Source organism: Neolamprologus multifasciatus, chromosome 20, assembly GCF_963576455.1.
Source record: "Neolamprologus multifasciatus chromosome 20, fNeoMul1.2, whole genome shotgun sequence".
NCBI classification, from domain to species: domain Eukaryota; kingdom Metazoa; phylum Chordata; class Actinopteri; order Cichliformes; family Cichlidae; genus Neolamprologus; species Neolamprologus multifasciatus.
Genome location: NC_140458.1, coordinates 14,830,769 through 14,858,607, shown reverse-complemented (window position 1 = coordinate 14,858,607; position 27,839 = coordinate 14,830,769). Strand labels below are relative to the sequence as shown.

The 27,839-nt window shown below is 40.1% G+C and overlaps 1 protein-coding gene across 11 annotated transcripts; it reads left to right on the top strand.

Moving 5' to 3' along the window:
* Nucleotides 1-151: 151 nt before the first annotated feature.
* znf512b (zinc finger protein 512B) lies at nt 152-27,839 on the top strand. 11 transcript variants are annotated; one of them, XM_085147154.1, is made up of 18 exons: nt 152-1,341; nt 1,497-1,679; nt 2,997-3,131; nt 11,491-11,570; nt 11,723-11,851; nt 12,160-12,335; nt 12,425-12,708; nt 12,802-12,873; nt 14,387-14,521; nt 15,484-15,611; nt 16,756-16,848; nt 19,424-19,522; nt 20,178-20,432; nt 20,571-20,930; nt 21,143-21,244; nt 21,385-21,447; nt 22,863-22,961; nt 24,070-27,839. In XM_085147154.1, the coding sequence occupies exons 3-18, from the start codon at nt 2,999-3,001 to the stop codon at nt 24,409-24,411; spliced, it is 2,550 nt and encodes an 849-aa protein (XP_085003280.1). In that variant the 5' UTR covers nt 152-1,341; nt 1,497-1,679; nt 2,997-2,998; the 3' UTR covers nt 24,412-27,839. The 11 variants fall into 11 exon arrangements, with proteins under 11 accessions (XP_085003280.1, XP_085003279.1, XP_085003282.1 ...); XM_085147153.1 differs by having other exon boundaries at nt 152-1,679; XM_085147156.1 differs by lacking the exons at nt 152-1,341; nt 1,497-1,679 and adding an exon at nt 3,227-3,258 and having other exon boundaries at nt 1,686-3,131.

Below are 27,839 nucleotides of genomic sequence, written 5' to 3'. Positions count from 1 at the left end.
AATATCGGGTCATGATGACTGGCACCAATCAAAGACTAGCAGGGACCCTCTGTTGTTTTACTGGAAGTGAGTGACGTGGCAGTGATGCTGTGAATGATTAATTTAGAAAGAGAGAGAAGAAGAAAAAAAAAGATGTGGGCTCACACCATATGTGAAGCATTTATTATTCTGTGTTAAATGGGGAAATGCCAGTCTGTTCATATAGCCCGTAACCAGCTTGCAGCTATACAGCAATTAAAGACACAGCAGTGTTATTGACTGCAGGCCTGTGTGCTGTTAAGCTTCCATTAACATCAAAAAGGACTAATGGCTTATGTCTAAATACTGACCTTGAATTGAAAACACAGCATCAAAGACTTTTACTCTTTACAAAACTCTGGCTTTAAATGCAAAATATTGAGCCAATTAATAATTCACTTTTTTATGTGGAGCCTTTTGCTCTTATGTATAGCCTTACTAAATTATAGGCATACTTGATATTTCAGAGGCTTTTTTTGGAGGGAGCTACTTGCAGTGACTACAGCACCGGCCTGGTATGACAGCTAGAACAGCCTGCCACAGACTGGACAAGAAGCCGTTATCAGCTACGCGGGAGGACATGGGAAGAACATTTTGGCTGCAGCTAGATTAAAATAATTCGCTAAGGGTTTGTATACGTAATTTAAGCCCTGACCCTTTTTTTTTTGTCGTCAGGAGCGAGCGCCGTTACGTCGGAAGAGTAGCACGAGCCGGTATTGCAGCGAGTTTATTAGCCAGAAAGCCCACTATTATTCAGCTCGAAAATTGATAATAATAATAACGCGAGAGTTTGCAAGTTGCCTCAAGACTGTAGTCGCAACTGTCAAAGGTGGAGTGGATACGCGCATGACCCAACACACATTACTGTAATACTGTACACGGCCGCCGAGATAATATCCGTATAAAAAAACGAATAATCCCGAGGTAAGGAGCGAGGAGTGAACCAAACCCGACCGAGATTTGGCGCTTCTGCTGATTCGTTTTCGTTCGTTTTCTTTTACTCTAACCAACAGACTCACAGCCGTCGAAATTACTGCACTAAACATATTTTTGTGCCTCCCTTTAGCTCCAGCCAGCGCAAGGATTTTTTTTTACTCCTCCTTCGTAATAAAGTCGCCATTTTGCTTCACTGCCTATATAAACCATCCCGTATTCTAATATTTTTTCTCAAGGAGTCGAGGGCTCTGTCTTTCCTGGCTATTTCTATTAATTTGGAGAGTTTAACGAGAAGACAAGGGTTGGAGAAGTGCCTCGTGGTATACATATTAATGCACGAAAGGAGAACGAGAGGGGGGGGCAAGGCAATTGGAAGCTGGAAATAAGGTGAAAGTATCCTGGATTTCTTTTCATGTTCAGACGAATTTATAATTTCTCATCTCCTGCACTGCTCTTTTTTACCGTCCACCTGGTCGTCGTCTGCAGACTGGGGGGGGGGGGGGGGGACAGGACGACGGTGACGACTGTCCGCTTCCTTTCAGGCCCCCCAAGCTCAACCTGACCGCTCCTTGACGCACAGCAGGTGTGATTGCCATGTAACTTAACGTTGGTGAAAAAAACCGCCTACTTTGGTGCCTGTCTCCTGCCCCTGACCTCCTCCTACCTCACGTGGATGACCCGGGGCCACCCGGGCTCTGGTGCTGGGTGACTGCTCGACAGTTAAGGTAGGTGTGGCCGGGGAGGAGGAAGAAAGTAGAGCACTATTTTAGTTAACCACATAAATAGGCAACTCAGACCTTGTTGTAGTTGTCAAACAGCGTGGCAGTGTGCCACGTGCGGTGTTAAAATACTTATTTCTAGGTTGGTCTCTCAGCAGATTGTGAGAGGAGATGTGAGTGGGTGTCACGGGGTTTTGTTGTGTCTAGCTAAGTGTATGGTAATAAAGTTTCTGTAGCAGGTTTGTGTTTACATGTAGATTTAATCGTTTATGAAAACCCCAGCTGCAATGAATTTATTCATTTATTTATTTAATAGGAGGATGCTGTTGAAACACTGTGGCAAATCTAAAACGGGGTTATCCTACATAATTATTATAGGGTTGCACAGTAAGACTCACCATCAATCAGCCATATCTTTCTTACCACCTCTGTTTATTTTAAGTAGTTATGAGCTGACCTGTAGCCCATCTCTTCATGCTCTGATACATCATACCGGAAAAGGAAGATGCCTAGTGTTAATGTGTGAAAGATTTCATCAAGTTGCACCCTGCAGCAAGTTCACCGTGCATTTTATAGTCAAAATCATCAAAACTTTACAACTACTGTGAATGCTTTATCTCTGTGGTATTCACGCAGTGAATTGCACAGCATGTAAACGGACACCGAGTGGCCCCCATTGAGTGACCCTTTGTGTGCTTTGTAATTCATTAGGAGAGTGACATGAATGTGTGCTAAGAGAAACCATGTTGGATTGTAATCAGTACCACTCACCATAATTAGCAATTGTCAGCCTCTATTCACAAGGCTGTTCCTTCCTGATGGGGAATGATGTTTAAGCACAGAGAGTCTGAACTTGACATGTACAATATAAGCATCGGGATTGATAGATGTAATGTATCTCACTTGACCTGAACTAGAGATCGCTGGTTTTCATAGTAAAGAAAGCTTGCACAGCTGCTCAGGAAAGTAGCTTTGTATCCCCACCATCTCTTTGACTCACCTTTTGTCTAATGGGCAGAGCATGAAGTTAGTGTGCGAGTAAGAGTATTGATTTTGAAATGAAAACATGGAAGGTCACACCCTCATTACCACACGTGTGCCTGCGCTCAGACAACCTTCAGGCCAATAGCACTGATGGCCAACATAAAGAAGCTGCATTATTGAACAAGGAGACAGCATCATCACACGCTATTGATGCAGCAGACTTTGCTAATAATGTTTTGACAAATAATGGATTCGGATTAATGAGCAGCAGAAGCATTTCCGATATTACCTTTAGCTATTTCTCCTGTGTGTTTGTACCCCCTCGTTTGTACATTGCAGGCATGGAGAGCCCAAGTGGGCCCAAACTTGGGAAGCTGTCCTCATCAGGGCTGTCAAGGGGCCGAACGCCCAAGCATGGACATCCCCAGGAGCAAGTTAGAACCATGTCAAGCCCTGAAAACCACAGCAAACATAGTGAGTGACGAGCCGCTACATTTTGTTGAATGAATACAGTGTGTGAGTTCAGGTTTTGTTGGTATGACTCAAGTTTGCTCCTGGACTGATTCTAGGATGAAGTTCATGAAGCGATACAGTGTGAAGAGTAGGTACTGGGTGCATACAGCATGACATACTAACACATATATGACAACTGAATTTTTTGTTTTTGCATATTTGTTTCTTAGATCCAGCAGGTTTGCATTGGCTAAAGTTTTGTAATTCCAGCTAGTGCGCTTTAGTGTGCTTTCTCAAGGATTTGATTAGCATACCATGCATGCAGGGGTCTCTGTAGCTGCTTTTTTTTTTTTTTTGAATGGATTATATTTTATTAGAAATCAATGGTTTCAGGTTCAGTGTAATTCTACCCCTCTCACCACAGTATAGCCTGGAAACTCCAGCAATTTTCCTGAGACTGCTTTACAGTGAGAAAAGCAAACAAACAAGAATTGCCAAGCACTGACACAAGTGAAACCCCAGGCCATCTGGATGAAAATGGAAGTTTTTGGAAAGAGAGGGCCAGACTGGGGAATTATTTTTCAATCCAATAACCAGTAGATCATCATGACTTTGTTAATAGCGTTGGGCAGGCTTGGAAAAATGGGGCTGTTCTAATATGACCCAGTTGTTTTGGTTGCTACAAAATAGCCTCTCATTCCCAGACACACAGAGCACAAACACTAGACTAGGTGCTTCGGTTTATTTTCTTTTCATGTTATTATTCAGCCCTGTAGGGCAGATTTTCATACCGTTGTGCATGCATGTGTTTCTGTGTGTGTTTGCTTGTTGTGGTTATTAATGCAAAGCTTGTGTTGCAAGAAATGAGAGTTCAGCGACACATGGAACAAAAAAAAGTGTGGAATCCCTTTTCTAAAATCTTCCTTGTATTTATGACTGTCTGCAAGATCTTCCCATAGTTAGAAATAAAACACTCCTCCTCAACTTCTCATTGTGTAGGTTTTGGCTTAGCTTCACTAATGAATAACTCTGATGACTGCGCGTTTGACTGTGTGCGCGCGTCTTAAAGTAATACTATAACAGGTGATGGATTGGTCCTGGTTTTTATGGGGCTTTTTCAGGTTACTTAAGATTCTGCTATTTCTGTGTGTCTATTTCATTTTCTCTTTTTACACTTGATCTGTCTGGACTTGCAATTATGTTGAGCTTCTAAGTGATACCAGTAGTATTTAGATCATGTTTGATACTGCAAGTCTGTGCTATTGTCTGTTTTAAGAATAGCTTCTGGCACAAAAGATAAGAATCTATGTTCCACTATGTCTAAGGAAGCTTAGCTGGTAACATTGCCAGCTGGTTGAGATTTATCTTCTCTAAGAACCACAAGGAGAGAGACAGAGCTTCTCCTGGAGCACATGTAGATTGTACTGACCAATAAGAAGATGAATATAGACATAACATACAACATGGGAAATGTATAAGAAATTCTACATTTCCATTTTAGGAATATAGTTAAATTTTGTACAGTAACCGGTTTGGAATATGATTTATAAACCAGTAAGCTATTCATTGACTGACTGACTGTGCCAAATTATGTTTCAAACAGCAAGCAATCTTTTACGATTTTCAGTCTCCTTAACTTATTATTTAGAAATTTTATAGATGTTATGATAAGGAGAAATGCTACAGTGGTGATATAATGAACCTGGCACTGGCTTGTCTATCCCAGGAGGGATATGAACCTCAGTTTGGGGAAACAAAGGCATCAATATCTAAGGCTCCCTATGAAGGTTTTTCAGTCCATGCTCATTGCACACAGTGTGCTCTTCTGATAACCTCATTATCTGCCCTCATCCCACTGGTTACTTCTTCATTTTTCATTTTATGTCCATGGAGAGTTTGGACTGTTATGTTGCGTTATCAGTTCTCATGTTGGCCCATAAATCTCCAGCTGGAAACTTTGCATGATGTAATAGCGGAGAAATCCCGTCTGGCTGTTGTACTGGTGGTTTCCTGAAATCACTGTGTGCCTTTATATGTGACAACAAAACTTGGGTTTGTGTGCTTTCCTAGAGTGTTGTGGTTGAGCTGTCACCTTGCCACACCAGAGAAGTCACAGGAAAGAATGTGGTCCTTGAGGGTGATTTGCGCTCTGTTTCTCTCTTTTGTGCTTCAAGATGTTTCCTATTAATGTCTTGTTTGATTCTAAAGCTAAGTCATTTTTCTATTTAGATAGAACTAATGCTGTTTTGCCAAGTGCTGTAGGCCCTGAAAATAGTTACCTTTCAGCAAACATTAACCCAAGTCTAAATAAGTAAATAAGTAAAACTTACTTGTGTGAAAGGCCGCCCCCTTCTTTACCCTCTCAGACCCCAGAACACACTATCCAGTCGGCATGTTCTGTGTAAGAGGAGATGAGCGCTCCAGATTTGTTGTTGTATGGTAACATAAGTGGGTTAGGAGGGGAGCTGAGAGCGTGATAAGTTTTATGCTTGTGGCTATGTGTGAATGATAATGTGCTATTTGGTGCCATTTGTTTGTGTTTATGTTTATGCATCTGTTGGTGCCTGTGTTTGCCCTAGCATGTGTGTTCTCATGCTACACTTGTCTACTCTGGCTGTGGGGACCTTCTTTTCAGGTCCACAGTTGCTCTCTATTGACCCGGTATATCTGCGTCAGTATCCGTCCATCAGTCTCTTGCTTTTCCTCTAAATGTGCTGCTTTCTCTCACTTACTTGTTGTCCAGACGTGACTGTCATTGCTCACTGTTCTGTCCTTCCTCAGCCTCGTCAACTATTTCTTTTTTACCTATTAGCAGTGACTTAACCTCACTATTCCTGCCACTTCCCATTCCTTCTTCAACCTGTTCCCAACCGTTACCCTCACTTCTGGTCTTAACTCTTATCACATTTCATATTTGTTACATTTTCTAGGGACTTCCTCTTAATGGCTTGAGTCTATCAAATCAGTAAAATAACAAAAGATCAAATCAATAAAAAGCTATAGATTGAGACTGTTTGTTTATGGGTAGAAATTGAATTTTGGTGCTTTTCTCAGCCTGATGCTACACCTCATTTTGAGGAGAGTCCTTTGTCATCTTTGTCACACCTTCACTTGGCAGACTTGTGGATGGTTAATGAGAAGGAGTACAGGGAAATGGGAGAGGAGAGAGATTGAGTTGGTGAGTCACTGTCCATAAGGAGGGTATTGCAAACAGTTTGTAGCAGGCATTGTCTCTCTGGCACACATATAAAGTGTTGGATGCCCTGTTGCATAAGCTTATTTTATTGTTATGTTTTTTTTCCAAGTGTGTCTATATATGTTGTGCATCAATTGTAAACTCCCCAGTGATTGGTCAGTTCTCCATTATCCCTCAGGTTTTATCTAAAACTGTTACGATTTGATGTCACTAAACATGGCATTGGCTGTGGGCCAAATAAGTATCAAGTAATTCATTGAGTTTCCAATAATATGAAGCATGCTGTTGATGTGGAAGGCTGTAAAATCAATACAGGTTTGAAGAAGCTGTTGAGGTACAATGAGTCACCAGATTATGTAGCAGAAATCTCAAGCCTGAGCTCTATTCTTGGCTGCTTTACGTGTGGTTTAGTGGTGGAAGTAAACTGATATTCTACCACATGTCTGTGTAGTGATCCCTGGCCTCTCAAACAAAGTGATTCCCCATACAGTAAGTCTGCGGGCAATAGAAATTGGCATTCATTAGGACACTGAAGAATCTCCCAGTGTAACTGTTTTCACTAAGACTGAGTGACTAGTGCAAGTATAGAAATAAATGTAATTATTTTATATATCCATTTTCTTAGACTTGCACAATTCAGGGTCATAGTTGGAGCCTGTTCCAGCTATCCACCCCAGACAGGTCACCAGTCTATTACAGAGAGGCAGATTTCCATTCAAGCTCTCAATCGCACCAATGGACAATTTAGAATCACCAGTTAACCAAACGTGTTTGGGTGGTGGGAGGAAACCGTAGTGCTCTGAGAGAACCCTTGCAAGCAAAGGGAGACAATGCAAATGTCACACAGAAAGACCTCCAGTCAACCAGTGGTGTCAAACCAGGAGCTTTTTGCTTTGAGGCAACAATGTTAACCACTGGACCAACAACTCTCCCTGAATAATGTAAGTGATAGCAAATGCCACAGTGTATGCCAGCACTCAGAATGGTTTAATATTAGGAAATAGGTGAAACAAATAGGAAGGTGGTGCCACTAGACAAAAATCCAAAAGTAACCTTTCAGCATATAATAAATCGAGTTGTCTAAGAGTTGTTTTTACTCCTGCAAATTGAGGTTAAGCTACTGAAACAGTCTTCTTGGATCTCTAATTCACCGTACATGAGAGATGCTTGAAGAAGAACCCAGTTGGTAAATTTGTTCTGCCCCATGATAGGGAAACTTTGGCCAATCTGATCTTTTCTGGAAAAGAACAGTCAAATAGTGTGGCGTAGTACGAAGAAAAAGTTTGGGTATAAAGCACCCCACTGTGCAGTGGGCTAAGGAGAGGGCATTCTTAGAGGAAAGCTGGATTTGATTTCTTTGTAAAGCAATAAGTCAACATTGGCATTATTTTAATACATACCAACACATACATATCAAACTGGCAGGGTGGAATGGGGCTCAGAAGAGAGCCCCATACTTTCAAATTCTGGTCCTTTCCTAGATTGCTGCCAACAGGAACTCTAATTTATTTTGCAAATAAACCAGTGGAGCTCCACCAGATTCTTTTATTTGTGGTTGTGTCCACTTTTCAGTTAAGGCAACCCAGAGCAAAGGTATGTTTTCTTGCAATGCTCTATAAATTATACAGATTTATAAACATTGCTACTGATGAATTGCTGTTTTCTTTCCATTAAAAAAATAATGAATTTTGACAGATTAGTTAAATGTTTGTGTGTTTCAACAAGTGGATGTATGTAAAAGATTAAGCTCAGATGGTTACACAAAGAAAGAGAGAGAAAGGAGGGAGGGGAGAAAAAGACAGAGAGAGAGCGAGAGAGAGAGAGAGAGAGAGAGAGGAAAGACTAAGACGGAAAGTGAGAGCCAGACTCACTGAGACTCTGGGGTTTTTTTTTTCAGTTAGCTGTATCAGGGTAGTAAGACTTGTCTGGTGTTGCACCACCTCACTCCTTACTCACTGTCTGTAATCAGGCCTGACTGTGAGGGAATATAGGAACGTCTTCAAAAGGAGGTGTGTATATAAATGGAACAACTGGTGTGCGTGTGTGTGTGTGTGTGTGTGTGTGTGTGTGTGTGAGAGAGAGAGAGAGAGAGAGAAAGGAAAGAAGGAGGGAGGAAATGAGAGAACATAATGTAAAATAGCATATAAATATGTGCGTGTGCTTGTATAAAAGCGGTGAACTGTTGCTAAATCAAATGTGTGAAGGAAGGAAACAGTAAGAAAGAAGAAGTTAAAGCACAATAGACAAAAATTTATAGCAGAAACAGAGATGTTAGTAAGGTCCTGTGGTTGCATTCACTATAAAAGCTGCACAGCTTGCACATGCTGTACAGTCATCTGCTAGTGCGTTTGCTCTGCAATGAGTCCAGGTGTATTCGTTTATACATCTAGCGTCTGTTGAGATTGAGGAAGTAACTGTGTCTTGTCTTTTTTTCATGAAGTAGCATGAGTGGTGAGTGATGTTGTTTGTGTGTTGTCTTTCTAAACTACAGTATGTCTAAAACCAACTGTGAAGGCACAGACAAAGGCTCCTGTGTGACTGTTTGTCAAGGAAAACAAATGACTGTTCTGTGTGTCTATGTGTGTGTGTGTGTACATTTGTGGGTAATGTGTGAACCCTTGCACTCAGGGAGAGCAGTTGCAGGCGTAGCTAGGAGAACTCAGAGGTTATTTGAGATCATTAGACAGCTGCCAACACTCTGGTTTTCTTCTCTTCTCTTCTCTTCTCTTCTCTTCTCTTCTCTTCTCTTCTCTTCTCTTCTCTTCTCTTCTCTTCTCTTCTCTTCTGTCAGTGTTAACCAGTCTGCAGCAACAGTTGCAGACAGCTGGGAGCGAGTCACACTCTGACATTAGTTGAACAGCTGTTTTATCCCTATGGTCTGCGCCTGAGAACTGGGGTTTAGATTTGCCACAATAGACCTGCTTTGTTTCCTACCAAGACAATGGTTGTGATTGCCTGAATGTTTGAGCACAAGTGTGCTAGCCATAGCCATACAAACAAAGTAAAATGTATAAAAACATTTTATTGTGTGTGCACAGTTCACCCCAGAAAATCAAGGTTTTTTTTTTAAAAAAAATTATTTTTGCTCTAACCAGCATGTGCACTGCTGTGGCTTTGCAGTGTGATTTTTGCCTGTTTGCACTGTAGCCTGCTGAATGTGGGCCTAATTGTTCTGCTTGCTGTAAAGAGGCCTCTGATAATGGTAACTAAGACAAGTGGATCTTATTCCCATAGCAACAAGAACATATCTTTCCCAAGAGCAGAATTCATTAATTATGCCTTTCTTTTACAAGACCTTTATTTTCTAAGACAGGAATTAGAATGCATGCTCAATTTCCTCCTCAGCATAAGAGCTGCACCGCCAACTGCATCACCTCTCCAGCTGCTACCCAGACAGCTAATAGAGAAATGCTCTGTCGCCTGGAGAATATTAATACACTCATATCCATGCAACCACATCTCGCTCACACTCGGTAGTAATGGTTTTGTGTACTTGTTTGCGTGTCAGTGTGCCCTGACGTGTGTGTTTACACCTTGTGTCATCAACTATTCCAAAACACAGTCAGTATTACTTTGCTACTTCCTATTACATTTTATTCAGTCTTGCTTTATTTTCAATCTACCTTATTATTGTGAGTATGAAGTAAAATGTTACATATAATCTGCCTACATATGTTTGTATCTGTGTTTCCCAACTGAGAGAGGAAAAAGAAGACAAATGAGGGAAAAGGGAGAGAGCTGATACTGTGTAATAAAACACGAAGGGAAATGAGCAGGGGAGGCCATAGTAGGTTAGTCCTCGTGTGCTTCTTATACACATTAACATCCCTGGTATGGAGAGTTGTTTTTGAGGGGGTCAAAGGGTGGCTTTTGCTAACACAAGCTGTTTTTTGTAAGAGAAATGATGGCATTAAGTCAATTCATTTATCTGATGGAAAATTATCCAACCATTTTGTAATCCTGGTAGGCACACAGTGTGCTCTGATCCAGTTTGGGACCTGCTGCAAATGGGCAGCACCAGGCATGTGCATGCTGCCTTGGCTTGTCAATTTGCAGGAGAAGAAAATAGTTAGCAGAAAAAAATGTTATGGTGATGTGATGTGAAGTGCATTCCACTTCACAACACAATACCATCTTCTCTACTGTAAATAGATTTTATGTCACTGAAGCATCTCTTGAAGCGTCTTTGTTTCCTGCGTCTTTCTACTGTTGCTGTTGGGTCTTGTCAGATTAATGCAGAGTAAGTTGAGAGAACATGTAAAGCCATATCATTTTGTAGAGCAAACTACAGCTACCTGGAGCACTATGATTCAGTGTTATGCTCAATCAGAGTTATCCACCTCTGCAATTCTCTTCTCTTCCTCAACATCCTGTGCTCTCCTCTTCTTCCTTTGTCAACCCCCTCCCCTTCTTCCACATGCATACACTCATCTTCAGCTCTTTCCGCCTTCCCTCTCTCCTTCTTCAAGGAGCAGTGTATAGAGGGAATAGAGTGCAGGGCTGATAGTGTGGAGGTCTAATTGCACCCGAGAAGAGAGCAGTGATGAGCCAGTGGAACCGTAGAGAGACATTGGAAAGGGTGTGAGCAAAGAAAGGGAAGAAAAGTGAGAAAAGTAGACATGGGGTGAGAAAGAAGTAAAGCAGCAGCATGAGAGATGGAGGGAATGAGCAATAGAGAGCACATAGAGAGCTGAGGCAGTCGGTCTGCAGTCTGCTGTGTCAGAGGTCCATGCAGGCACTAGCGATTTATAGCTGATCTGTTTGGCTTTACATAAGGCCTTTGCCCAGGCTGCCTCATTTTTCCCCCACTTACACACACAATCGTGGACATCCATTCTGTGTCCCTCCACAGAAGAGGCTAACATTTTGAACAATGGTCACAGTTAAACCTAAACACTGTATAACTTTGCATTTGTTTGTTTTTCTTCAGAAGTGTTAGTGTTCATACTTATTTTGCAGTTTTGGTGAATACAGATCTATTCTTCAAAATCTCTTTGTGATATCTCAAGAGCATATCTAGACATGGCAAGTCAAATATAACTAGGCTCGTTAGGTCAATAACAAAGAAGGTCCAAATGAAACTTCAGGATTTTAGGTATTACAGAATTTTTTATTTTATGGATATGAAGTGTTGGCAGTAGATTGTTTTTAGCTCTGATGTGGCTTTCTTTCTCGCTTTGCCAGGTCCAGTGTGTGATGAGCCAGCAGAGGGGAAGCGGAAAGGTCGTCCTAAAGCAGAAATGCAGGAACTGAGAAGCATCCCTGTGAGTATTTCTCTTTGAAATGAGTGGGTACTTGAAGTGGGCTTCATTTTTCTTGCACAGTAGGCAGCTCCCCATGAATATTCACAATATACAGTGCTATATAGCAATAAATCTGGCGTGGATTCAACTCTCTCTTCCTCACCCCTGATCAGGCCCATATGATAGTACAATGGAAGGAAGAGTTTAAGCGGCGCTCCAGGGTAAAATGTCCGTGTTCAGGCTGCTGGTTAGAGTTTCCCAGCATCTATGGCGTCAAGTACCACTATCAGCGCTGCCCGGGGGTGAGTCACTAGCCTCTGCTCTTTCCTGCCACAAGGCTGTTTATACCTTTATGCTTCAAAGTAGACTTGTAGCACTGGACCACTTTATAGGAGAAACCCATCCGATAGGGGACCGTTTAATAATTCCAGAGAATATATAATGGCCTTTTTACAAACCTGAGCAATTATTAAGGCTTTTTCAAAAACCTAAGATAAGTCAGCTGGAGGGTTTTTTTTATTTTCTTTTTTGTAACAGCTACCCACTGTCATTAGATTTTGGATAGGGAGAGAACTCACTTTGAATCTCCTCTTCGTATGTCTGCATCCAGGCCACCGTAGCTGAAAAGCTGAGTCATGGCTGTCCCTACTGTGAGGCCGTGTTTGCCACAAAGGTGCGCCTGCAGAAACACAAACTGTGGAATCACCCAGAGAGAGTCAGCATGGAAACCAAGGACGAGCAACCTAAGCTTCAAAAGACTTTTGTGAAGTCCAGCGCTAAGAAAAGGTGACTGAGATATAGCTCAAATTCCTAACCAGATTGAGTCACATAAAGATAACTGCCTAAAACTGTCCTGTCTCATTCTGTGAATTCAGGCCCATGGAGATCAGTCCCCCCTCTCCTGTGTTCTTCAAAGTGAAAAAGACCCATGAAGTGTCCACACCCTCTCAGAATGGGGAGCTGGCCTACCAGAAAAATGAGAGGAAACAGCACAGCCACAGCCAGCCTTCACAACAAATTCACCAGACCCTGCCAGTCCAGCCTCACTCCCAGCAATCTCATTCCCAAAGCACGTCATCTGATGCAGGGGGAAGTGAAAGCGAGGGGGGCAGCCTTCCCCCTTCTTTTCCTGACGAAGACCCAGAGCGAATGAAGCACAGTAAGATTTCAACATGCCATTTGAAATGTTCTCAATTATATGCTTCCAGTATATTTGTATAACCATTATGCACTGTTTTTCCTCCTGCACTAGGACGAAAGCAGAAAACACCTAAGAAATTCACTGGAGAACAGCCCTCAATATCTGGAACTTTTGGATTGAAAGGTAGATACTTTTTATTAAAAGGAAAACATGGTTGTTGTTTTTTTTTAGTGAAAACTTGAGCATGACAAAGAATTTTGTGATGTAATTTCACATGCCACTGTAGGGCTGTTTGATATAACGATATATATCGGATGACGATATAAAAACATCTATTGTTTCATTTTACACTATCGTTTGTTTCGTGGTGTTGCAAAATAAACTGTTTACGGCAATATTTTTTCATGGTATTGATGGTCACTGTAGTGGCTATATTAATTTCATAAAGTTCTCTCTTTCTCTTATATTTAATATAACCACACTATAGATGGACAAGCGCCTTTTTTTATGCGTTGTCGTTAGCAACAGCAACGGTAAAACCACCGCGTGTCCACTTGTTTATTTTCCACATAAACCTTTCACAATAAAGCTCAAGATCCTGTTGAGACTTTTCAAAATAATCTGAATCATGTGAACGAGTATACAGAGTGTTTACGGATGAGAAGCAAAAAAGAGCCACCAGGTGCTAAAAAATAAACCTTAGATTCAAACGTTAGAACAGGCTTCACCCGCAGCACGCCGTGTAATAAATACTCACAAAGAAAACGGCGGCCGCTACAACTTATGTCTAAAAATGTATAGTTTCATGCATCGATTAAAACACTCGACTCGACCAGGTACATGACGCGCAGCTGGAAACACTTCACGCAAGTCGAGCTGCCCGAGATTCACAGAATTTACAGAAAATGTTAAATTTCTGTGATTTATATTGTTATCAGGGCGATAGATGTCTTATATCGGGATATGAGATTCTGGTCATATTGCACAGCCCTATGCCACTGATATAATAAAAATATGAGACAGAATAGGTTTTTTTTGTATGCTGGTTGATTTACAACAGACCTTAGGAGCCCTTTGCTAATTTACTTAAATATTGAGTTCCAGAGTGGACAAATGTGCCACTGCTGGAAGTAGGGACTCCAAAGAACTTTAATACATTATTAGTTATGTAAGTGACTGAGATTGCACCCTGCTGCCACTGATCAATGGTGCTGTTTTTTTACACAGTGCTAATGTAGCAGCTGTAGAAATGTCTCATATCTGGCTAAATTAATCAGTGACTCACACATCAAGCACACATTACATACGCATATTTTTTTCAGCCTTTCTTTGTCTCATTCACATATATGCTGAAAATGCTCAGTGACTCATATAGCATACAGAGGGCTGTAAACTACTTACTATCACTTGTCAGACATTTCACCTGCAGCTCACAGGCGCTGTCTTTTGCTGTCTTTTAGTCTGCTTGTCATTGATTTGGTATAGCTCAAAACAACTTCCATTTTCAGCCTCCTTTTTTCAATTTATAGTCAGTATCAAATTTCTGTTTTTAGTATCGTGTTCTTGTTTGGTTTGCCCTACATCTGTCCCACTCGCATTTCTCACTTTATCTTCTATACTTTCAGTTTGAATTTTAATCACTAGCGTGACGGTCTGTGTATATGTGTGTGTCTGCGTGTGCACATGTGTGTTGTAGGTATGACTAAGGTAGAGGAGAAGCTGAAGGCAGGCCGTGTGAAGAGACCAGAGGGGAGTGGGTTCACTGAGGAGGCTCAGAGAAGACCTTCGTCAGTTCAGCCCTCCAGAAAAGACTCGGCCACAACTAGCTCTGGTGAACACCAAGATCACATTTTTTAAATTAATCATCCATCTATCTAGCCATCCACACATCCATCCATCCATCCATCCAGCTATACATTTTCGTATCTACCTGTCCAATTCAGGGTTTTGGGGGGGGCTGTCATAAGGCTAACAAAGAAGCTAACACATTCATGCTCACTTCACACCTACAGCCAACCAAGTTTATTAAGTAAAAACTAAAATTAAGGTTTGAAAAAAATTAGTTGGCTAAAATAACAATAAAATGTATAAAAAAAATTAAGACTTTCTTAAAAAAAACAGTGAACTTGAAAAACTAATTAAAATAAAAATACAGCGAAAGTAACCTTAGTTTTAGGATCTGTTAGTTTGGTATAAATGTTATTATAGCTTCCTTGATTGGGAATTGATGGACATGTTTGAACATTTAAACTAACTAAAAGAAAACCAAAACTATACATTTTCAAACAGTAAATGCTAAACTGAAATGAGAAACCCATTCTGGAAAATAACTGAAGCTAGAATTGGAACTAGAAAATACACTGATCACTCTGCCACCAACTTAGAATTACCAGTTAACCAGTTAACATGCATGCCTTTGGACTACTTGAGGAAGCCAGAGTAATTGGAGAAACCCCACGCAGGCAGAAGAACATACATAGTTATTAATCAGTCAAATATAATTATTACTTTTATAAGTTGCATCATGTTTTCTTCAAAGAGCATTTCTTAAATCTTAATGAGATATGCATGCATATGACAAAAATGACAAAATATTTATCTTCAAACTATCAAAACCCCATGGATATTCAGTTCAGTCATATGAAACTGAGAAAGCAGCAATCTTTCACTTTTGGGAAGCTAAAAACGTAAGTGCTTACTGATCATCTAGATTGCTGACACATAAGGACATCATATCAGTGTAATTTCATTGGCTAAATAACAAAGCAGTACTGTGTTCTGAATGTTACTCAGGAGCTGTTCCTGACACTCAGTGGCAGCGAGCAATCTCAGAGAGAGGTGAAGTGGTGTGTCCCACTTGCTCCATCGTTACCAGGAAAACAATCCATGGCCTCAAGAAACACATGGAGATTTGTCAAAAGGTCAGTAGTCGATGCATCTGTTCATCAGAGGGGGAGCAGGGTGGCTGCGCTGTCAAAACAGCTGTTAGAGCAAACTGTGAAACCAGTAAAATTGTTTTGCTGGTAGTAGCATTCAAAGACAAACTGGAGCTGTAAAGCTCAGTTTGAAGAAGCCTTGCATTGTGGTTATTGTGCACTGAATACGTTAAAACTGGGGAGCCTGGGAACCTTTTCTAGTAAAGATAATGAAAATAAGGCTATCGGATCGCCCGTGAGCCTGTTGCTGATTCACCACTGTTCTTTCCTTAGACCAGTTGTGATAGATACTGACTGCTGCAGTCCAGAAACACCCCATAGGAGCTGCAGTTTTTGAAGATGTTCATAGTCATCATAATCTGGTCCTTCTCAGGCTCATTTAAATTCTTACACTTACTGTAACACATCAACTTTGAGGAAAAAATGTTCACTTGCCCCCCGAATATATCCCACCCACTAACAGGTGCCATGATAAAGAGATAATTGGTTTTATTTGCTTCATCTGCCAGTGGTCATAATGTTATGTATGATCATAAAAGGGGAAGGGAAGTGCCCTGTAAGCTACTGGAAATATAGTGTGTAATGCACTCAGTTGTGGTTATCAGCAGTAATAAATGAAAATGGGCTAAAGCGTGGGGGAAAAAAAGGTTATTTGAGTTGTATTATATCAAGCTTGTCTAGTGGATGAATGAGGTTGAGTGTTGCAGTAGCCTCAGCCCTCAAAGACAGTGTTCCTGCAGCCTGTTTTAATGGCTCCTTAGCCCAGTGGCCTGTGTGACTCTATTAAAGTGACAGTCTGCTGTTAAGCAATAACAGAATCATCACATTACCACTGGGTCACTCACCATCAAGAAAACCTCTGTCTCCAAATCAATACTGAGGCGAGGAGAGAAGCTAAAACAAAGAACACTATGTGATAAATTGGGGTGGGGGTGGGGGGGTTAAGGTTCCTAATGTGTCCCTTGCCCTTTACTTTGACCAGAACATGCACTAGTAACAAACTTTATTAGGTTACAGATGAAATGTTGACATACTGATGGATTCAATAAAGAGCAAAGCCAGCAGGAGTTATTTTCTTCTCATAGAAAAATGTTATCTGAGCTTCTTCTTTGGCCTTCAACCCCTGCAGCTCCAGGATGCCCTGAAGTGCCAGCAGTGCCACAAGCAGTTCAGGTCCAAGGCCGGCCTCAACTACCACACCATGGCCGAGCACAACAGCAAGGTATGTCGCTGATGTTTTACTTTGTAAACCAGTTTCAAAGACTTTAAACTTAAAAATGACACCCTGTGACTGATTTTGCTCCTTTTTCTATGACTCATTATGAGTCCAGATGGTTTGGGTGATCAGATCATCACTGAACATGGTAATTAGTTTCAAACAACACCAAAGAACTGAAAAGTGAATGCTAATAGTTTGGTTTGTCATGACAGTATGCATGAAAATCCTACATTTATTTCTGCTAGTATCAGTTTACACAGCAGATGTCCATCTATTTATATGCATCAACGTATAGAGTAAAAAATATACTCTATCCTCTAATTTTATCCGTTACAAAAGTATTGTCAGATGCTATGATGATCTCTCAAAATTTGATCTTGTGGTCTCTAAAAAATCGTGATTGTAAAGTTGAACTGGCGATTGGTATTCCTGTCAGTGAAGTGCTCACATTTCTTTCTGCAGCTGTCTTAACTCTGACAGCAGAGAGCTTCATTAAGATATTATCATGACACTCCTGCATTAGAGCAGTGGTGCCACTATGAAGTTTGCTGAATAATTTAAAGCTACCCGTTTCAAAACGTATTATAAAAGATTAATGAATCTACACTCAGCAAACCTTGTGGCATGTGTGTTTGTGTTTTTTTGTGAATGCGTATGGTTATAGTATATGAAATACATGGTAATCTATGTGTATGTGTTTAACAGGCTTTGGCTGTGTAATGTTTGCTAGATTAAGGGCTCTGATAGATGATCGTGCCATCTGTGTCAGCCAAGTTAAACTGTTTGATGCTGCCATTTGTCTTCAGAGGGGACCTGTTGTGTCCTGACCTTATTGGCGGGATTCCAGTCCAGAAGAGCAAAAGGCATTAGTGCATTATTTTTGTGTGTGTGTGTGTGTGTGTGTGTGTGCGCGCGCGCGTGCGCGTGCGTGTTAAGAATAAAATGCTTAAAGGTTGCACAAGGTAGTCTTCCTACACATCTAAACTTCTGCTGTTTCTGTTCTTCTGATTAGATAATTACAACTTTTGTGACAGAATGAAAGCTGTTATTGTGTTAATCTCTGTTTGTGTGTTGGTGTGCTCTAGATTTGAAGTAGTTCCTTATTAAAGAAGGCTTTTTTAGCTTGTGGGTTTGACTGGTGTCACACTCTTTTTACTTGTCTTTCCAATGAATTTTAAAATTCAGGAAATTGAAAGATCAGGAGGAGATAACACATTTCTTAAAATCACAGTCTTTAGAAGTATGACGTGTCCTTAGCCCTCTTTCTGTTTAGATACAAACGTTTCCTTTGTGCTACAGTAAGACAAGTACTTTTCTACAGTATCAATCATGTTATTTATTAATGCTACAATGTTATACATTGTAGCCGCAGAATTGCGGCTACAATGTATAACCGCTACAATTTAGAGTAGCGGTTTTAGAGTCATGTTTTTAAGGAAGTAGGCACTACTACAACTGTGCTTTTGGATACACTGTATATTAAGGCATTTATTCATTCAAAAGTATCAAAAAGACCAGTGTTTGGTGCCTTTGAATTGCAAAGCAGTTTTTTTCATCACTCATGTGTTCCACCGACAAATCTGCAGAACTTTTGTTCATGCAAATATGTTGCACTAATGTATTTTCCAGTATTTGTGAATCACTTGGTACAGTGTCCTTTAACATAGAATAGAAAAATGAGCATATAATGAAAAAAAAAAGCTTTTGCTCATACATTTTATTAGAGGTGTTAAGTTTACATATGTTAATTTGTCCAGCACTATTGCAATAAGTTGAATTTCTTATTAATATTCCTATATTAAACCGATTTGCACTTCAGTCTCATGTAAGCTGTGTTACTGTGTTTGGTTTCTGTATGACTTGGAGACTTCGCTGACCATTGCTCTGCTATTGTAAGTCTTGTCATGTGGCTTTACCCAAATGCAGTGTGGGAAAGGCAGCAGGCTGACAGAAGGACAGGGGTCACCCACTGAGATTGACCTTGGCGTTGCTACTGTGATAGTGCTGCCTCATTCTCTTACGCTTGCTCTTTTGCTCCTTCCCTGATAGAAGCATTAAGAATACAAGCTGATGTCGTTTCATTGTTGCTAGCTCTGTCATTGTATATCAAAGGCTAGCTGGTGCCTGTCCTGCTACCCTCAGGCTTTTGCAGTAGCTTTATTGAAGTACTCAAGTGGTATCTCCCTCCTACCTTTACAGAAAGCTACTGTAGTGTTGTGTGTCAGTCATATCTCTGTGTTAACACATGAGAAAGCACATGAAATGTGTTCCGCTGGGATCCCTCAGTTAGTCTACTCTCTCTCCAGTCCCCTGCATTTCTTTTCCATCTCTGGCAGCCCTACCATCTGTTGTTCTGGTCTTGGCTGGTGTTTGGCACCAACCAACATGCGAGCGAAAACACGAGTTTGACAGTTGTCATAAACATGCCTTGAGTAACAGCCTCACCAGGAAACCATTTAATGATCCTGGCATCGTGTGAACATTAGAGATAGAAAACACATTTTGATTGCTTTTTTTTTTTTTAGTCATGAGGAAGTGGGGTGTGTGGTGGGGTGATAGTGTATTTGTTCCCCCTCAGCCCTCAGGGAGTGAAGGCCAGACGGGCAACGAGCACGAGGAGAGGGAAAGGCTGCGCCGAGTGCTCAAACAAATGGGACGAATTAAGTGTCCCAGTGAGGTATGCACTTCTTCTTTTTCCCTGGTCCTTTCCTCTTTTACTGTCTCTCATTCTATACTACTCTTGCTTTCCTGTGTCTTTCATTTCCATTCATCTCAACCTTTATGTCTTTTATGTCACATTTCTGTCCCTCGTCATCTGCCAGTTTTGATTTCATTTCTCTCTTGTCCTCAGGATCTTCTTTTGTGCCTTTCTCCTTTTACATCTCTCTCGCTCTCTCTCGCTCTCGCTCTTTCTCTCTCTCTCTTGTTATCTTTCTCTCTCTTCCTTCCCTCTTCCCTCTCTTTTTCCTTTATGCCTTGTTCTTGACATGTTGCCCAAAATCACATCAACACCCTGCTTCGCATTACTCACTCACACTAGAGTGCAAAAGGCAGAGAGAGTAAGAATAGAAAGAGCTGTAAAGAATAAACTCTACAGTGACATGTCTTCACACTGAAAAATGAGCATCTTTCTCCTGTTTTCTCTGTCTTTTTAACATTAACCACAAAGTATTGACCAAATGCAGCGTTCCATTAAAACTACACTTTGTTCCACTTACCCAGTCTCTTGCTTAATGTTTGTTTTCATTCTGTCTCATTTTTGTCATTGGCGTCACTCAATCACACAAACATTTTGTGTACAAACACACACGCACACACGTACACAAATACAGGGCTGTTCAGCCCACTTTTCCAGTCTGATGGGCTACCAGTATCACCAGCAGCGTTGTGGAAGAGAGTGTTCTGACGATGCGAAGCCTGTGTTTCTGTGCCAGCACTGTGGAAAAAGCTACCGCTCCAAGGCTGGCAGAGACTACCATGTACGCACCGAACACTCCCCGGCCATCACCACCACAATGACAGCCGCAGCCACCACCAACCTCATGGATAGTATCACTGACACCAACAACAACACTGGCAAGGAGAGGGTGAGATCATCATAGACGAGGGTTGTAGTAGCAGTTATAAGAGATTAACCTTTTTTTCTTTTCATTTTATGCTGATTACAAGCACTTTTTACTGAATTTTAATGAGTACCTAAAGTTTTCCTATATTTTCACTCAAAGGTCTTACTGTTCCTTCAGGTGATCTCTGAAGAATCTCCAACAGGAGGTAAGAAGGAGCAAAGCCAAACTGAAAGGAAACGGTGGCAAGAGAAAGCCCCATCCAGCCATCCTAAGGAGAAGGACAGAGGCACTAGAGAGAAGGACAGGGAAAAGGAAAGGGAGCAGGAACAAGATCAACAAAAAGCAGCACAGATTGAGAGACAGGGGGAGGACTTTGAAAGGACCCCCAGTGGCAGGGTGAGACGGCGGTCAGCTCAGGTGGCGGTGTTCCACCTGCAAGAAATAGCTGAGGATGAGCTGGCTAAAGACTGGGGCACAAAACGCCGCATCAAGGATGACCTGGTTCCTGACAGCAAGAGGGTGAGGAATAAAATTTGGATGCATTAAGTGCACATGGTGACCACAGTAAATACAGTACATTAGCAGTCCAGGTCAAAGGCCATGCAAAGGCTCCACACAAACTCCATCAGCAGATTTAAAAAATCCTTTATGTTACATCCACTTTTTTACACTGTAGAATTATATTAATAACTTGAATACTGATAGATTAAAAAAAGTTGTCTTCTGCATAGTTAAACTACACCCGCCCTGGCCTCCCCAACTTCAGCCCAGAGCTTCTAGAGGCTTGGAAAAACCAAGTCAAGGAGAAGGGCTTCATCTGCTGCACAAACGAAGTAAGAATATACAAGTACACCATGTACAAAAAATAACTTACAATATCTGAGCAAAACAAAAGGGATTTGCCTTAACATTGAGTGTAACATAAATACTAAGTCAGTGTGTTTAATCCCTATTTGTTTCTGCTTTGTCCTAGAACTGTGAAGCTGTCTATTCCAGCGTGTCAGGACTAAAGGCCCATCTCGCCAACTGCAGCAAGGTACAAATCCACACTGCTGCAAAACTCAATGTCTGAGAATATTACTGGATATACAGTAATATTGCAACAAACCAATACAGACATCCCAAAAATACACTCAAACTGAAAAAAAAAATTAAGCAAAAGGAAGTGGAATCTGATGGTACAGTTCAAACAAAATTAAGACAAATAAAGATACAAAATGAAGAGAAAGCAGGAAGTATTAGAATCACAGCATGATCTTGTATAACTTGTAAAACAGGATCTATTTTGCTCATTTCCAACTATCTCATCTCAACGATTTTTCACTCTCTACTAGAGTACCTTTGTATTATTAACAATTTACTATGATTCTTGAGGTGGGGGTATACTGGGCTTTTGTGCTGTCTGTCAGTTCATCCGCTGTATACTACAAGCCTTTTTAGATTGACTGTGTCCTGGAAAGAAAAGTTTGGGAGGGGCTGCTGCGCTCATATTAAGGATATCCCTTCTCACTGACATCATACAGAGTGAAGCATAGTAAATATTTTCGAACATTCTGAAACCTGAGTTTTTGGTTGATAGGCATTCATTGCACGTAAGTTCACCTCTGCATTTGAAACTATGGCCCTGATCACTATCAGAATCCACCAAGATTTTATTTTTGAGCTGTATTTTCTCAAAATATGTTTTTAAGCTTATTTAAATAAAAACTTAACTTGGAATATGTTTTTAACACCCTTCTGCTGTAAAAGGCTGACAGGGTATGGTTTTTGATGGGTTCTTAAGTTGCACCTTCTGCAGCAACCTTAAACTGGTTATCTAAGCAAATATCTTATGAGTCATGAGGCAGAAAATTGGCATATGAACAGGTGGACATGGTAAAGATAATTTGTTAAATTTCAAAGATTTCTGTCCACATGGCAGTCAAGAATGGGCAAATAAGGCTATGGTATAGTTAGAATTTGGCATAAACAACATAGAAACATGCATCTATTCTCTTTTGTGTCAACAATTCAGGGTGTTCAGGTAGTGTAATGATGTGAGGGATAATTTCTTTGCGCATTTTAGTACCAGTTGAGTGTCATAAATGCCAAAGACCGAGTATTGTTGCTGACCATCTCGATCACTTTATGACCATCCCTTTGTGTACCCATCATCTAATGACTACAGCTGGCGTGATAATGGACCAAGTAACAAAGGTCATACCATCTCATATTGGTTTGTTGAACCAAACAGTGACTTTAGTGTACTCTGGTGTCTTCCACAACTACCAGATCCAACAGAGAACCTTTGGAATGTGGTGGAACAGGAGATACACCAGATGATGCCGTTACCCACAAATCAGGAACAAACATTTGATGATATCATGTTAACACAGACCAAAATCTCAGGGGAAAGTTTAAGTGTGTCCAACCAGGTACTAGCAACATTTCTGGTGTGTGTGTTTGTTACAGGGTGGTGGCGAAATGGGGAAGTACACCTGTCTGATCTGTCAGAAGGAGTTCAGCTCGGAGAGTGGCGTCAAATACCATATTAGCAAGACACACTCACAGGTGGGTCACTGTCAGTATAAACTTAGAGGTTGCCATTAACATGACCCACTTAGTAAATTTCATTTCTGGTAATACGTCATAAAATAATAAACGGCATTGGTTAATCTTAGATCCAATTTATTTTATCAGACTTGTTGCCAATATGACCGAAAAGAGCACTAAGAGGCTGGTCACTGTGACTCACTGGGAATTGTTGTGGAAAAGTGTATGAAGAAGAATGTGCAGACCACATTTGGCAATAGTAGTCAACCAGTCTATAATAATTTGGTTGAGTGAAGTGTAGGACAGATCGTATCTTCCTGCTGTCATGAAATTTTATGATGTTGTTATTAACACAAAAGATTCATGGGCAGGTTACCAACATGGCAACAGTAATGAACCCATTTCTACTGTTTTACTAGTTACATATTGTATTTTTGTTTGTTTTTGAGAAACATTCAAATGTCTCTGATTGGTTGAATAAAGTTTTTTGTTTTTATCTAAAAGGCAAAGCAAAAGTTTCTGCAGTTTTATGCAAGTCTATGGAAAAATAGACTCAGAGACCAGCCGCTAGTTTCAGGTCATCTTGAATTGAACATTAAGTCCATTATGGCTATACTTTTAACAGCCAGATAGGAGGACTTTCTAACGACATGTCAATCATGTCATATCCAGTTTCAAAACACCAAGACAGTGAAGCCACACACTTTAGGCTTCATAATGAGACTTTCTAAACTAACGAGTGACATCATGGTGGCTACATCCACCTGTTATACTGTCTGTGGGTAAAACCAGCTAGGTTGCATATTAACCTTGTCATAATACTCTTGCACTCAACAAGTCTATACATATCTTCCTTGAACTAATCTTTTCTCTTCACCAACAACAACTTTAGTTACAAGATAACACATACAGGTTTTTTTTCCTTATAAAAAAGCCTCTTTGTTTTTTGGTATTAACATCCCCATCTTGCCCCCAGTTAACATTAACCTTTGGTGTTCAGACATGGTGGTTTATACAGTTATTTAGAAAGAAAAATGTACACACATGCAGTTGTATTCTGCTTGTTTGCCTTCTTTGGATCTTGACTGGTTTACTGTTTTTTTGTTTGTTTGTTTTTTTGTCTTAGAACTGGTTCCGTGCAGCTGCCAGTCAAGTTGTGTCCAGTAGCAAAACTAAAGTCCCAGAGAACAATGGGATAAAGGCCGAAGTGAGGAATGGAGCAACAACTGGTAAAAAGAGGGGCCGTAAACCAAAAGAGCGCCCCCCTGTGAATGTACCTCTCGAAACAAAAACTGAGGCGCTTACCACCCAAAACTCAACCCCTGCCGCAACTCTGTTCTCTGGCACAGCACAGCCCCCAACTCTGTTCCCTGACCCAACGGACAGTGATAATTCAGGCCAAAACAGACAGCCAATTCCCTCCGCCACCAGAAGAAACAAACCCAAGAGGCTGTTACTGTCCAACTAGCTCTGCTTTTGTTGACCTAGGAGCCCGAGAGGATTCTTTCTTTAAATATCTGCCAGGAAGCTTAAAGACATTTCTAGCGCTACAAGAACTTGGCACTGAGAAGAAAGCCAAAAATCAACCAATATGAAGTAAAACCCAGTCTTCAAATCTTGGTTTCAAACCCCCCGAGATAATGTGTATACTGTTGTACTCAGAACAGTAGTGTTTTATTTCCCCATTCCACTTTTGTCTCCCATTTAAGGCACATTTTTCAATTTCTGTACTCACAGCAGGGGTGTCAGTAGTAATCAAAGTCCTGACCTAAACATAGATTTTTTTAACAGAGTTAGTATTCTAAATACCAATGGAGAGTCATTTTCTCTGCAAGATTTGTGTTGTGTTTGAGAGGTTTTAAAAAGGATATTCTATTAGCATGGTGAAGTCATTTAATAATAGCTAGTGTTTTCACATTTTTTCACAGATATACTGTACTGTGTACATGAACAATATCTATATCTATATCTATATACTCAAAGCAATGATGCCATCCGTCATTTCCAAGCCTGAAACATCCAATTGGATCATAAGCGGTCAGAATTGTTTGCAGTGTGTGCTTTAGTGCAATGTTGTTTTAATATAGTTTTTTTTCTAGTTTGACTTTTATTGTTTCTTGCTTTTCATGTTTTACATAAGCAAATGTCATATAAGCTAAAATGTTTGTAAGTTGTTCATGTTTCACATTATTTTTTACAGTTGTTACTTCCAAGGATTTTTTTTCACATGACTGTGAACAGTATCTGCTTTGACAACCATAATTAAGTGTGAAAAGATTATTTCCAGACTTGTTTTACACGGAAGTTGAGAAGCAGAATACCCAGAAAAGTGACTGATATTTTTATCTGTAAGGCATACTGCAACTTGGTTGCGATTAGAAATAGAAAGACACGTTTAATTGAATTAAAAAAAAACAAACAGGAAAAAAAATCAATGTTGAACCACTCTAAAATCGGTCTAGCAAAGCGAAATGTTTGACAGGAGGAAGGATTCTGTGTGAAGCTTGTTGCACCATTGCAGCACAATCAAATGATGAGGCCACGTTTTGGCTACTGCTTTAGCTTGAATCAAAGCTGAGGAGGGAATTTTAAAAATATACTATCTTTTATAGAGAGGTCCAGGATAATAATCTTTTATTAAACAGAAAAACTGCTAATTAAGATTCACGTATAATAATGTAAATGAATGAATTCTTGAACGCTCAAAGTTATTGCCTTGCACTTTAACCTTTAACCCTTCCTGCTCCCCTCTTGTAGTTTTGCACTCCAGAACTATTCACCCTAACCTAATGGCTGTCTGGTGCAGGAGTGGGATTTTTGTTTGTTTGGGTTTTTTTTTTTAACTCTGGTGGTAAACTAGAGAAAGAGACTAAGTTTGTCATGAGCAACATGACTGACACTTTCTATATTGTATCTGAAATCCAACGCAATGGTATAATTATGATTCACCTCACAAAGCCATAACTGGTCTTATTGAAGTTTAGGGCTGCTTAGCCACTTAATGTTAGATTAGCTTAAAATATATAAATATATAAACAAAATATTAAATGACTTTTCAAAATCTAAAAGATTAGAGAATATTTTCACTTTAACATGTTGAAAGTAGATACTTGAATCCACAGTTGTATTAACAATTTGAGCAAATTAAAACTCCATGAATATTTGATTTATATTTGAAGTTTATGTCCATGAAAATAACGACTTGCTTGCTTAAAAAAATACAGATCATAAATCTATTTTATATTCTATCTGATAGCTTTGGATAAAATTATGTGAGGATATTCTGGTGAGATAATAAGGGTGCTTTACTTGCCACTCTACCTTAAGGGCCTGATACAACTCACTCAAGTCCATATTATCCTTACTGGCAAGTCCTCTGAATTTTGCACCATAATGTCAATGTCATTAAAATCAAGCACTGATGTCAGCAGAACATTTTCAAGAAACATTGAATTTGAAATGTGTGTTTTTCCAGGTGGTGTCATTCCTACGCTGTGACTTTTTATAACGTAACGCAAAGATTCAATCTGAATTCCTCCATTGCTAATCAACTGATGGAGTTAATTCAGGTGGGGATGATTATACACGTGTCTCTGTCATCGGGATGGACCTTTATCTTCTACCTGGGTTCAGATGACAGAGAGGATAAGATGAACAAGCACTGAGTGGTCCTCGGACCTTTTCAATATGAGTTGTCCAGACTTTGTGTGTGTGCGTGTGTGTGTGTATTAAACAGTTAGCACCTTTTTTTGTAATGACTGGATGTCAGAAATAGTAACACTTTTGAGTGTTATGCTGTGGCACAGAATCAGTTCATCAGCTGCTTGTTACTCGTTTCATTAATGACGTCACATTGACTGTGTTTACCTGACGAGCTTTGGTGTTGCAATATGATAGTTTAGCACTGCTTTTAACAGTGGGTATTTTATATTTTATCACACCCTTTACTATCTGTCTTCCTATGATGTGGAAAACACATATCTATCCCGCAGTGTGAGCTAACTGCAACATGTTTAGAGAGTACAGCAATACACCATATTTAGCTGATTTTGTTGACTTGCTGATATTTTGATATCGATGTGTCTTCTCGAAATTGTATGGCTTTTTTTTTCCCACTCCCCTCCTTTTATTAATTTGCTTTAAAAATGCTTTTTACATATGATGAAATCTACACAAAAAAGGTTGAGAAACTTTGTAGACCACAAACAACATTGTAGGCCTGTGTGTTGGCATACACTGTTATTTTATCCATTTTGACGATGCACATAAATTGAGCTTTTTCAGTACATGATGGCAAACAGATTGAGAGAGTCCTTTTATTATTATCTATTCAGTATGGGACAACAAGGCATATGTATGTGTGTTTGTTTCTGTATTTAGTGCACTTACTATACCATGAAATAGGCTTGAAATAGGAGTGTTGTTGGAGCTTTCTAGTTACCTGGACTGTGTGTGGTGTGACTTTTGTACCTGGGGAAACAGCAGGCTCAAGTGTCTTCCCTTTGTCAGCAATGTTATTTCCAAAACCAAGATTATTCCTTAGAAATTCCCCTAGACAGCTGAAGAAGTTTACACTTTTTATTTGGTGGTTTGTTTTGTATGCTACCTAGTTCAAAAGCAGGAAATGGCATCCAGCTCTGTTGTTGGGGTCATTGTGATGAGTTTTAAGAGATGATGTTGTAGCTCATAACTATTTATGGTATATAGGTAACAAATTAAATGAGACTAATGATGTATTAAAGATTTCCATATCTGAAATTAAGCTGTATAGTACCTAACATTGGAGGATTCAACACCTCCTTTGAGTCTGAACTGTTACAATTTTTTCTCCCAAACTTGTTGTATTACCTGTGCATTAGTATCCCTTAACTAATTAATAAAAGTTTGTTGACTAAA

Bases quoted from the DNA above. Each gene is read 5' to 3' on its own strand.
- znf512b (XM_085147148.1), top strand. From the start codon at position 2,732: ATGAAAACATGGAAGGTCACACCCTCATTACCACACGTGTGCCTGCGC. The intron at 15,612-16,755 runs GTCAGTAGTCGA...CAACCCCTGCAG, and splicing joins ACATGGAGATTTGTCAAAAG to CTCCAGGATGCCCTGAAGTG. The intron at 21,448-22,862 runs GTACAAATCCAC...TGTTTGTTACAG, and splicing joins ATCTCGCCAACTGCAGCAAG to GGTGGTGGCGAAATGGGGAA.